The 12,542-nt window shown below is 38.3% G+C and overlaps 1 protein-coding gene across 5 annotated transcripts in view; it reads left to right on the top strand.

Annotated features, from left to right (window-relative positions):
* Positions 1 to 12,542, top strand: part of NRG3 (neuregulin 3) — a 1,315,406-nt gene that overhangs the window by 1,130,733 nt on the left and 172,131 nt on the right. For 2 of the 5 annotated variants that reach the window (XM_060193719.1, XM_060193691.1), the window contains exon 4: positions 4,396 to 4,419. The exons of 1 other annotated variant lie outside the window; for it this stretch is intronic. In XM_060193719.1, the coding sequence (XP_060049702.1) occupies positions 4,396 to 4,419 (24 nt within the window). Of the gene's footprint in view, positions 1 to 4,392; positions 4,420 to 12,542 lie in introns of all 5 variants that reach the window. 2 more of the 5 variants (XM_007524606.3, XM_060193686.1) reach the window with 1 other exon arrangement.

The following is a 12,542-nucleotide window of genomic DNA, read 5'->3' as shown; positions in this document are numbered from 1 at the left end:
ACTAAGTACTCAAAAAAGATTAATCACTATTGTATGAACAAAAGCTGTAAAAATTATCTGTAGAGCTGGAGGTGGGGATCCACCTGCCAATTCTCATGTCCAGTAGAGAAGCAAATACAGAAGCCAGAACTCCCACCTTCCACACCCCATAAAGAATTTTGATCCATACTCCCAGAAGGGGAGAAATAATGGGGGGGGGGGGTGTAACCAGAAAGCTCTGAACTCCAACTATACCAGGACCCAGAGAGAGAAGAGAGAAAAGGAAGGGACATTTAGATGTAGTAATAGGTATAAGTATGACTTGAAATTTAAGAGAAGATGGGACCATGGGGGAAAAAAGGGGGGGCAAATATATACCAATATAGATTTATATTAATAGTTGTAGAAATAACAGTTAACACATATCTGTAACCTTGGGAAGACTTCTATATCTTGTAATTTTGTAAATAATTATGCATTTTAGGATTTTATTTATTAATGAGAAAGGTAGGAGGATAGAGAGCAACAACCAGCTTTCACTCTGGTACATGTGCTGCTGGGGACCAAACTTAGGACCTCATGCTTGAGAGTCCAGTGCTTTATCCACTTCACCTCTTCCCGGACCACTAAAACATTGTTAAATTACTGATGCTATTTTTTAAAAAAAACATCTGCAGTTTTTATGTACAAAAGTGAATGATGGGGGCCAGGTGGTGTCACACCAGGTTAAGCACACATAATAGGAAGTGCAAGGACCGGTGTAAGGATCCTGGTTTGAGCCCCTGCCTCCTCACCTGCATGGGTGTTGCTTCACAAGTGGTAAAGCAGGTCTTTAGGTATCCATCTGCCTCTCTTCCTCGCTACCTCTCCAACCCCTCTCTGTCCTATCCAAACATAAATAAATAAATAAATACATAAATAAATAAATAAATAAATAAAAGTGAATGATGTGCACAGTAATGCATTTGAGTATATGCCAAAGAATTGCTTTTGCTAAAAAAAAAAAAAGAGCCTCTTACAGTGGCATCTGTGCAGTTCTTGATACATAGTTCTTGAGTAAGTAAATGAATGAATAAATAAATGGTTAATTTATTTTATTTTACCACATCCCTCTTGATGTCTTCTTGCAGATCTGAATATCTCTAGGAATAGATTCTTTCAAACAAATAAACAATAACAAAAAAAGTAAGTGAAGAGTTAGGGTAGTATGCTTTATGATGTATATCTGGCTCAGTTAAAAAACATTTTTCTCTCATGCCCTTTATAAAGTTTCCTATATATATAAACTTAATAGGGCCAGCAAGTTAGCTCACTTGTACAGACTCCACTCAGCCTTGAGGCTTGCACTCTCTCAGCCAACTCTCTCTCTCTCTCTCTCTCTCTCTCTCCCTTTTTCTCTCAACTTTCTATCTGAGAAAGTTGACGACCCCCTCCAACAAAAAAATGATGAGATTGTCTCCTTTGCATCCTCCTGGATGAAACTGGGGGATAGCATGTTGAGTGAGATAAACCAAAAAGAGAAGGATGCACTTATTATGATTCTACTTATTAGAGGGACATAATAAAGTAAGGACAGGGAGGGAGAGCACAGAGTGAGACATGTACTGGGCATGGTGTATTGCATCAAAGCAAAGGATACGAGGAGGGAGGGGGGACACAGAGTGAAACACGGACTATGCATGTTGTATTGCACTAAAGCAAAGGACTATGGGGAGGGAGGGAGAACACAGAGTGAAACAAAGACTGAACATGTCGTATTACACCAAAGCAAAGCACTCTAAAAAAGGGATGGGGAAGGAGGAGAGGAAGAAAGCTGTGGGGGCATGGGACATAACGAAATTGTATGCACATGTCAGTGACTGCACTGTAAAGCACCAACCCCCTCAATACAAATATAAATATCAGTAATGAAAGGTTTATATAAAAGAAAAAGTTGACTCCATGTGTAGAAGCTCCAATGGATTAAATAAAAACTTAGTACTGCATTTAAACCTGAAATAATTATCACACTGTTTACCACTTTAATAAAATAATAGGTTTATGTGCACAAGAGATCACAATTAGATAATATCTAACAATTTCTTTGTATGTGGCAACTTTTTTTGCATTTCACTCTCCTAATTTTCTTCCGGAACTTTCTCTTATGCTTGTACAAAACCTATTTTATTTCCAATTTCCTTTTTCTTACTGTTAGTTTCATATGTAAAATTGCCTAAATTTCTGTTCTCAGATTACAAGATCTTGTCTTTGTCTTCTGCACTAAGGACACAGAATCAGAAAAATTCTTTTTTTTTTTTTTTATCACAGGGGCTAGATGCCAGCACTACAAATCCTCTGCTCCTGTGGCATTTTCTTTTCTTTTTCCATTTTATTGGATAGGACAGAGAGAAATTGAGAGAGGAGTGGAAGACAGAGAGTAGGAGAAGGAGATAGATACCTGCAGACCTGCTTCAGTGGTTGTGAAGTGACTCTCCTGGGGAGCCAGGGCCTCAAACCAGCTTCCTTATGCTGATCCTTGCGCTTGGTACTATGTGTGCTTAACCTAGGGTGCCACAGCCTGGTCCCAGGAAATTTCTTTTCACACAAGACTGTATAATGATCATTGTTTCTGTTCTTAGTGACAGCAAAGGTTGGGAAATAGAGAGGTAATGGGTGCCCAACATGTGACTGTAAATAATGGCATGGATGAGTCCACTTGTACACTAAAAATGGTTACTGGAGGGGGCAGGAGGTGGCACACCTAGTTAAGCACACACATTACAGTGCACAAGGACCCTGGTTCAACCCCCCAGTCCTACCTGCAGGGGGAAAGCTTCATGAGTGGTGAAGAAGGGCTGCAGGTGTCTCTCTATCTCTTCCCCTCTCTATTTCCTCCTTCCTTCTTAATTTCTCTGTCTCTATCTAATAATAAATAAATAAATAAAATATAAAGAAATACATTAAAATAAAAAACCTGAATGACATAAATAGAAGGATATCACAATTTCCAAGATAATTGAATATTTTCTAAACAAACAATTTTTTCCCTAAATCAGCAATTGTGAATAGTGCCCAGCAACTGGCATTGGCAACACATCTAATTGTTGTACTATTTTTTCAATTTATTCTCATTAATGAAATATGTTATTAGAACAGAAATCAGAATTAAGTAATTCAGTGGAGAGGCTGGGTGGTGGTGCATCAGGTTAAGTTGCACACAGTACAAAGCACAAGGACTCGTGCAAGGATTCTGGTTTGAGCCTCCACCTCCCCACCTGCAGGAGAATTCATCACAAGTGGTAAAACAGGTCTATAGGTCTTTCTCTTTCCCTCTCTATCTCCCTCTCCTCTCTCAATTTCTCTCTGGCCTAGCCAATAAAATGGTGAAAAAATGGCCTCTAGGAGCAGTGGATTTGTATGCCAGCAATGAGCCCCAGCCACACCCTAAGTATAATAAATAATAATGATAATAATGATGATGATGCAGTGTATTTACTGAAGTAAATTAATAATAATGATAATAATGATGATGATGCAGTGTATTTACTGAAGTAAATTAATAATGAAAAAATGGACCGTTTAAATTCGATCATTTAGTTTGAATGCCTGGGCATAGCTGGACCTGCCCATCACTGCTGAGGACAGGTATCAACAAGTCAAAATGGTCAGTTGGCACTTGCCCACAGTGAAGACAACAGACATAGAAATGTCTGTCATTTGTTTTGAAAGGAAGAGTTGTCAAGCTTGATGGTTAAGGCGCAAGGCTCATATAGGCAAGATTTGTGTCCTGAATCTTTTGGCGTCTCTGTAAGAATTATTTTTTGGGGAGCTGGGCTGTATCGCATCGAGTTAAGAACAGGTGGTGCAAAGTGCAAGGACTGGTGTAAGGATCCCGGTATGAGTCCCCGACTTTCCACCTGCAGGGGAGTCACTTCGCAGGTGGTGAAGCAGGTCTGCAGGTGTCTATCTTTCTCTTCTCCTCCTCTCTACATTTCTCTCTGTCCTGTCCAACAGAGACGGCAATAATAACTACAACAATAAAACAACAAGGGCAACAAAAGGGAAAATTAAAAAAAATGTCTTAAGAAAATAATTTTTTTCTTGATGCAGCAGTTTTCTCATCGTACAAAGACAAGAAAAATAATCAATACTTTCACTTATTTCTATGAGGATACACGCCACAATATTATTCAATTTGAAATTCTAGGCTATCGTTTAAAGGCTTCGAGGAAATATCAGTGTTCTGAGCACCCTTAATTAACAATACTCTGTAAACTTTCTTTCTCAAGTAAACATAGAAACTTAAATTGAGACTTTTTTTTTGCCTTGGGAAATCAGTGGGAAAAAAATTAAGCAATGCTTTTTCACACTGACTTTTTTCTAACCTATTGTTCTTTTTCTGTTTCCTTTTTTTACATGCTGACTTCGGTATAGCAGACCATTTGGGGATTGAATTCATGGGTAAGACTAAGAAATTTACTCTTTCATCATCAGAGGAAATTTAGCCTTGGTAGTAATGTGTACAGTGTGTTTCTTCCCCATCTGATTATAACTGAAATGTATCATTAACCAATGCTATAAATCATAAAAAGTATCAATACTGCATTAAGCAATTACTCAGAATGAAAGACTTATAGGGAAGGCAGTTTGGTGTTAAGTGCAATTCTGGAATCACACAGAAATTGAATTTGACTTTTGGCTTTGATTATTGGGTCTAATCCTCAATTTTCTTGTCTGTAAGATAGTAATAATCATGGTTTCTATTTTATACACTTATGAATTTCATAGTACAGTGTCTAAAAGCTGGTAAACATGAAATAAAGGATATCAAATGATGATTTGTTAAAAAATGTCACTTTTGGTTATTTTTCTTTAATTTTCATGATGACTATTTTGAATATATTTTTATATATTCTTAATTTAAAACATGAGCTACATAAACACTTCTATTTATAAATTTAAAATGTTTCTTTTAGGGATATTTTCAAGGATAGTGTGTCTTTAAAAGCACTGAATGTCTGTCACAGGCATATTTATCCATACAAGTAGTCACAGACATTAAGAATTAAACATAAGGCTTTGAGTTTATGTTACAAATTAAATAAAATAGGTGCATCCACACATTAAAAAATTGTTTATAAATTGGAAATATTGACAAGACTACAGGATAAGAGGGATGAACTTCCACACAATGCCCACCCTCAGAGCTCCATATCCAATCCCCTCCCTTGATAGCTTCCCTATTCTTTATCCCTCTGTGAGAATGGATCCAGGATCATTATGGGATGCTGAAGGTGGAAGGCCTGACTTCTGTAATTTGTTTCCTCGCTGAACATGGGCATTGCCATGTCGATGCATACTCCCAGTCTGTCTCTTTCTTTCCCTAGTGGGGCAAGGCTCTGAGGAAGTGGGGCTCCAGGACACATTGGTGGGGTCATCTATCCAGGGAAGTCAGGTTGGCCTCATAGTATCATCTGGAACCCGGTGGCTAAAATAGAGTTAAGATATAAAGCATAACAAATTGTTGACTAATCATGAACCTAAAGGCTAGAACATTACAGATGAAGATTTAGGGTCTCTGTTTTGGCAAAAGCTAGCAGATCTATTTTAGGTATATTCCAAGGGGTCCACGACTTTATTTGTTTTTGCCTGCACCTGACATCAAATATGCAGGTGTACCCAGGTTACTGTCTGGGGAGATGGTGTCATAATTGGAAAAAGGACTAGAAATTTGGATCAAGGAAGAGAGTAGCTCCCAAATATAGTGAAAGTTTATACATATAGTTAACTGCAAGCCCTATTGATTTGATCTAGGGCCTATAGTCAGCACAGATGCCTATGTACCATCTGCATCCCTGTAGGTCTGATCTGGAATTCTGTGGTCACAGCTAGGCACATTCCAGACTGTACTAATTTCAGGACCCATCTTCCTTCGGTGATAGGTAGAGTTTGTTATACAACCTCCCTTCAGAGAATGGCACATTCCCTACCATGGTTGATCCACATTGAGGGCAAGGTCCTATAGGGGCCCACAAAGGGGCCCATTATGTTATTCTTGATAGAGATAACCAGTGATATTTGCTAGAGGGATCTGTTAGAGGTCCAGGCCTATCATGTTTGTGTGAGAATCCCAGGATTCCCTGACTAGGGCCCCAGGTGATGGGGTGGCCTGATAGTGACTAAAGAGTCATCATTAAAGTATGCCAGTTTCTTGCCCTTACTCAGATTTTGTAGTCCTTACTTGGTCTGACAAGGTTAGCTTTGGAGTGGTTGAGGGATGTGTAATAGAAGGTGGGTGAGGAATCCAGAACATTTGTAGAGATCATGGCCCTAAAGTGCAAAGGTACTCATGAGCTCAAATTAGTAGAATTTAAAAGATCAAATCTGGGGAGTCAGGCAGTAGCACAGTGGGTTAAGTGCACATAACTCGAAGCACAAGGGCCTGGCTCCCCACCTGCTGGGGGGGGGGGGGTCACCTCACAGGCAGTGAAGCAGGTCTGCAGGTGTTTATCTTTCTCTCCCCCCTCTCTCTTTCCCTCCTCTCTCCATTTCTCTCTGTCCTATCCAACAATGATGACATCAATAACAACAACAATAATAACTACAACAACAATAAAAACAAGGCCAACAAAATGGAAAATAAATAATAATAAAGAAAACATTTTTTAAAGAAATCAAATCTGGGTCCAAATTCATGATTCTGTGCTTAGTTGGTTTTGGTGAACTTCATTTTTTTTCTCATACATAATGTGAATATAAATACTAGCATCACTTATGCATATGTCTATTCATCTACTTATTTCTCAAGTTCTCACTGGAAGCAAAGAATAATTGCAAACTGCTAGAAATAATGTCATGAGTAAAAATAAAAAGAAACACCTTAGTTTGATGGAACTTACAGTCTAATATCTTATAGGCAATTATCAGATAATACAATCAAGAAATATACAATCTCAGATTTGAGGAATCGGGCAGTAGCGCAGCAGGTTAAGCACACGTGGCACGAAGCCCAAGGATCTGAGTAAGGATCCCAGTTCGATCCTCCAGCTCCCCACCTTCAGGGGAGTTGCTTCACAGGTGGTAAAGCAGGTCTGCAGGTGTCTGTCTTTCTCTCCCCCTCTCTGTCTTCCCCTCTTCTCTCCATTTCTCTCTGTCTTATCCAACAATGCTATCAACAACAACAATAATAACTATAACAATAATAAATCAACAAAGGCAACAAAAGGGAAAATAAATAATAATAATTAAAACAAATAAAATCTCAAATTTCTTAAAGCTAAATGATTTTAGCCTGGACCAGTGTGATAATGAAAAATTTAGATGAGGAATTTTGACAGTTGGCATGTGATATCAATAAGTATTTGAGAGAATCAGTGTTGAAGTTTAGGGCAGTAGATGATTGAGGATAACTGAAATATTTGTATTTTTTTTATTTAGGTAATTTCAACATCATAAATTGATACTACTAAAACAAATTCTGGGAAGATACTAGATCAAGTTTGGGAATGCTGATTCTCAAATACTATTCATACTTATGAAGTATTATCACCTTGGTAGCTGTGTTGTTTTAAGCTTTGAAGGTTAAATAAAAACTGGTTGGGGCCAGGTGGTGTTGCACCTGGTTGAGTGCACATGTTACAGTGTGCAAGAACCCAGGGTCAAGCCCCTGGTCCCTATCTGCAGGGCAAAAGCTTTGTGAGTGTTGAAGCAGGGCTGCAGGTGTCTCTCTGTCTCTCTACCTCTCTATCACCCACTTCCCTCTTGATTTCTGGCTGTGCCTGTCCAATAAATAAAAGCATAACAACAATAATAATAAACCTAATATAAAAAACCTAGTCATTGTACATTTATACAGGAATTAATTTCCCTGTTTTGAATATTATTAATTAGTACTATGGGTATGAGATTATAATAAAATCAACTTACTTCTGGTAAGCTTAGAACATTTTAGATAGTTTAAATGGAAACTTACAAGGCAATGAAATTCAGACTAGTATTTTTTTTAAGCGACTTAATAGTAGAATGTCAGTGTGAGATAGAAGTGGTAGGAAGTGAAACAAAGATGGCTACCTGAACATCAAAGAATTGTCATCATGACAATACATTGACAAGCTAATGTTTTGCAGAGGAGGCTGTAATTATATGGACCTGGAACCAGTTAATACAGTTGAAGGCAGAGCTTCAAAACATAGGCACAGAAGTCCAAGCATGAGCAGAAGATACACTGAGAACAGTACAATAATACTAAAGAATTTTAAAACCCTACTTGCTCAAGTACGCAGATCATCCAAGCGGAAAATTAATAAAGGAGCGTGAAAATTAAAGAGATGAATAGGTTAGATCTGCTGGACAACTTCTGGGCACTTCACATAGAGAAAGTGGAATGAACATCTTTTTCAAGTTCACACAGAATATTCTATGTCTCTCTCCCTCTCTGTCACCCCCTTCTGTCTCCATTTCTGGCTGTGTCAATTTGTTAAAGATTAAAAAAAAAACTTGATTGATATTAAAAAAAACACTTAAGCAAAAAGCTTTTCTGAGTTTTTAAAGAGTAATTATCCTCTTGAATAAGGTGTGCTGAGTCTAATGTCCATTAAACTGTCAGAATTCAGAAAGAATTTTCCTTATTTATATTCATGAATTTTTTCTTAATCATGCTTCTGGGATTGATACAATGAAAATTTCAACAGTAAATACTGCTCTAGAATACTGTATAGTTTTTTTTTAAGTAAGTTGAATGATACAATTAGGACAAGAATTGAAAGATATGTAAAAACAAAAATTGTGTTTCTGAAAAAAAAAAAGCCGAAGACTTGATATTAAATTGATAGCTAACATTTCTTGAAATCATGATTTAACCTACGCATATACATACCTGAGGGAATTTTTTAAATTTTTATAATCAGTGTTCAGAAATCCCTTATAGGGTAAAGAAAATAAGAAATAGACTAAACACAATTCTTTGTAAGCACAATTACACAGACTTGTGTGAGAAATTCAGCCAGGCATCTAGATGAAATGTATGGCCAAAGCCCATGTCATATTGACTTGGTTTAGAAGACACTGATTACAAAGAAGGGATTCTAGTCTAAGAACTATCTGGTTCCTATGTCAGGTGCTCAATCATAGAGCACATTACATTACATTTATTTGAACTAGTTGTTACAGGGCTATTTATGACATTGCCCATAGTCATTTGATGCTCTAGACACACACGCGCGCGCGCACACACACACACACACACACACACACACACACACACGTACAGGTGCTGTGGCATTTGCAAAGATATTTTTAAACCACAAAATGAGCTGAATATCTTGTAGGAAATCTTGTATGCAAATTCTGTCTTATATAAAAAAATAAAACTGTCAGTTAAATGTCTTATTTATGAGTTGGCATTTGTTATGATGGCAAAATAGATAGATAGATGAGAGAGAGAGAGACAGACAGACAGAGAGAGAACGACACCTGAAGCCCTGCTTCGCCGCTTGTGAAGCTTTCCCTCTGCAGGTTGAGGACCCTGGACTCAAACCAAACCTGGGTCCTCGCTTAACATGGTAATGTGTGTGCTTAACTAGGTGCACCACCACCCCTCCCCTTGCATGAGATGTTCTGTATAAAATGTGTTCTTTGATAATATAACACACAAACTAACTTGGTGTCAAGTGTTTTATACAGTTAACCTAGTTTCAGGGCCACCAACATGGAGAGGGCTCAGTGGACTCCCCATGAAGAGGAAGTTCAAGTTGGTATGAGAAGTGCAAGAAAGAATAACAGATTCAAAGAGGAGAGGAGCAGGAGGGATGGGAGTAGTCTGTATATCTCTAGGAGTAACTCAGCTTATTATATATAGAAAATTAGGCAAATGTAGATCTTAACTGTTTCCACATTATCTAGCTATGGTGACTGAACCTGGCAAACATAGCTTATAAACTGATTGGATCTGGGCATGCTTATTCCTACTTTCAATGAAACCTTTCAAAGCCAAGTTCTTATTGTGAGTGAAAGAGCTTAACACTTCTCATAGAGATGCTTCAGAAAACAAATGGTAGCATTCTAATTTACTTAATCAGCTTTTGAGAAAGAATATAGCACTGAAGTTAACACAAGATACAGTTCAATGCAGTATTAATTAAGTAATAACAGCTGTGTCTTTATCTGTTCACCACCCATTCATTTGCCCATTACTTTCAGGCTGCTAGCTTCAGTCAAAAATAAGTTTTAATGAGAATATTGGGCTCTTCATTTAATTCTCATACCAGAAAAAATAGTCAAGATGTTTGTTTTCTAGAGCTGTTCTGTGGAATTTCAGTTATGCCTTAGTGGTTCCATCTTTCCATATCAATGAAAATATATATATATATATATATTCCATGGTACATTATGAAGTCAAACAGATGTCCCTTGATTTTTTTTCTTTATTGAGGGGATTAGTGATTTATAGTCAACAATAAAATATAGTAGTTGGTCCATGTGTAACCTTTTAAAAATATTTCTAATTTTATATTTATTCTTTTTTGTTGCCCTTGTTTTATTGTTGTAGTTATTTTTTGTTGTTGTTGCATAGGACAGAAAGAAATGGAGAGAGGAGGGGAAGACAGAGAGGGAAAGAGAAAGATAGATACCTGCAGACCTGCTTCACTGCTTGTGAAGTGACTCCTCTGCAGGTGGGGAACTAGGGACTTGAACCAGGATCCTTATACCAGTCCTTGCACTTTGTGCCACCTGTGCTTAATCCACTGCACTACTGTGTAACCTTTATTAGTTTTCCACATAACATGCTCATCCCCACCCAGGTCCTCCTCTGCCATCGTGTTCCAGGACCTGAATCCACCCACCCACCGCAATCCCAGAATCTTTTACTTTGGTGCAATACATGAAGTCCCTTGAACTGTGACTTTGTCTTCTAAATGCTCTGGGATGTGTATGTTGTATGAAACATCTATTCATCGACCTATGTGAACAGACAAAATTTTTTGCCACGTTCATTGGTATATATGTCTCCTGGAACCCCACCTCTCCAGAGCCCTGCCCCACTAGGGAAAGACAGAAACAGCAGGTCTTTATTTTTAGGATGTGTATTTACATGTTTATATATGTGTATTTCTTGAAAAGTATGAGGCGCTCAGATTTTGTCCTTCCCCTCTGATTCCCTAATGGTTTTCACTGTCACCCTGGCTTCTTTGTAGACTTTTGTGTAACTGTACATTGGGGGTGGGGTGGTGACTGGGGTGGTACATACTCATAAATCTTTAAATACTGTTAGCTGTGTCCTTTGACATTCGCATCCACCAGTCTCTCCACGTCCATCACCAAGTCTCCTACATATTGCTATTTCCATATTGTTATGGAAGGGGTCAGTGGCTCATCGTAAAAATAAGGACCTTCGGTTTATATCTTTCCCTTATGTGGCAGGGCTCTGGAGAGGTGAGGCTCCAGGACACATTGGTGAGGTTGTCTGCCCAGGGAAGTCAGGTTGGCATCATGGTAGCACCTGCTTCTTGGTGGCTGAAAAGCATTAAGCTATAAAGCGGAACAAATTGTTTAATAATCAGGAACCTAAAGGTAAGAATGTAGTAGATTACATTTGGAGTCTCTATTTTAGAAAAAAAAAAACTAGGATGTCTATTTTAGGAATATTCCAAGGGACACATTACTTTGCTAATTTTTGCCTGAGCCTGACAGCTAACATGCAGGTGGGCTAAAGGTATTTTCTGGGGAAAGATAGAAACAGGCTGAGAGTATGGATCCACCCATCAACATCCATGTCCAGTGAAGAAGCAATTACAGAAGTCAGACCTCCCACCTTCTGCACCCCATAATTTTTCTGCGTTCATCCTCCCAAAGGGATAAAGAATAAGAAAGCTCATAGGAATCCTGGTTCAAGTCCCCGGCTACCCACCTGCAGGGGGTTCGCTTCACAAGCGGTGAAGCAGGTCTGCAGGTGTCTTATCTTTCTCTCCACCTCTCTATCTTCCCCTCCTCTTTTGATTTCTCTCTGTCCTATCCAATAACAACAACAGCAATGACAACACTAACATAACAACAAGGGCAACAACAGGGGCAATAAAATGCAGAAAATGGCTGCCAGAAGCAGAGGATTAGTAGTGGAATCACTGAACCCGTGTTAAACGCTGGATACAAAAAAAAAAATAGAATAGGAAAGCTTCCAATGAAGGGGGTGGGATGTGGACCTGTGGTGGTGAGAATTGTGTGAAATTGTACCCCTCGTATCATGTTTTTTTTCTATCATTACTAAATCAATAATAAATAAATAGAGTTCATTCTCTTATAGTTTCTAGAGAGAATTGCAGTTCCTGCTACTGATAGCCATGAAAATTATTTTCTGTATAGAAATAATAGGTGTGTGTGTGTGTGTGTGTGTGTGTGTGTGTGTGTGTGTGTGTATGCAGGGTTATTTCAGGTATTATAGAATCCCCGTTGTCTATGGAAATCTTACCATGTCACTGCTCCATTTGTTAGCTGTTACCATACAGCTTTGGGCAAACCAGAATGACGCCATGTTGGAGAATGACTTAGGCTTTTTAGGTCCCTTTTCTCTTTACTCATGTCCTTCATTC

Source organism: Erinaceus europaeus, chromosome 1 (genome assembly GCF_950295315.1).
Source record: "Erinaceus europaeus chromosome 1, mEriEur2.1, whole genome shotgun sequence".
NCBI classification, from domain to species: domain Eukaryota; kingdom Metazoa; phylum Chordata; class Mammalia; order Eulipotyphla; family Erinaceidae; genus Erinaceus; species Erinaceus europaeus.
This window is presented reverse-complemented; position numbering and strand designations above follow the sequence as displayed.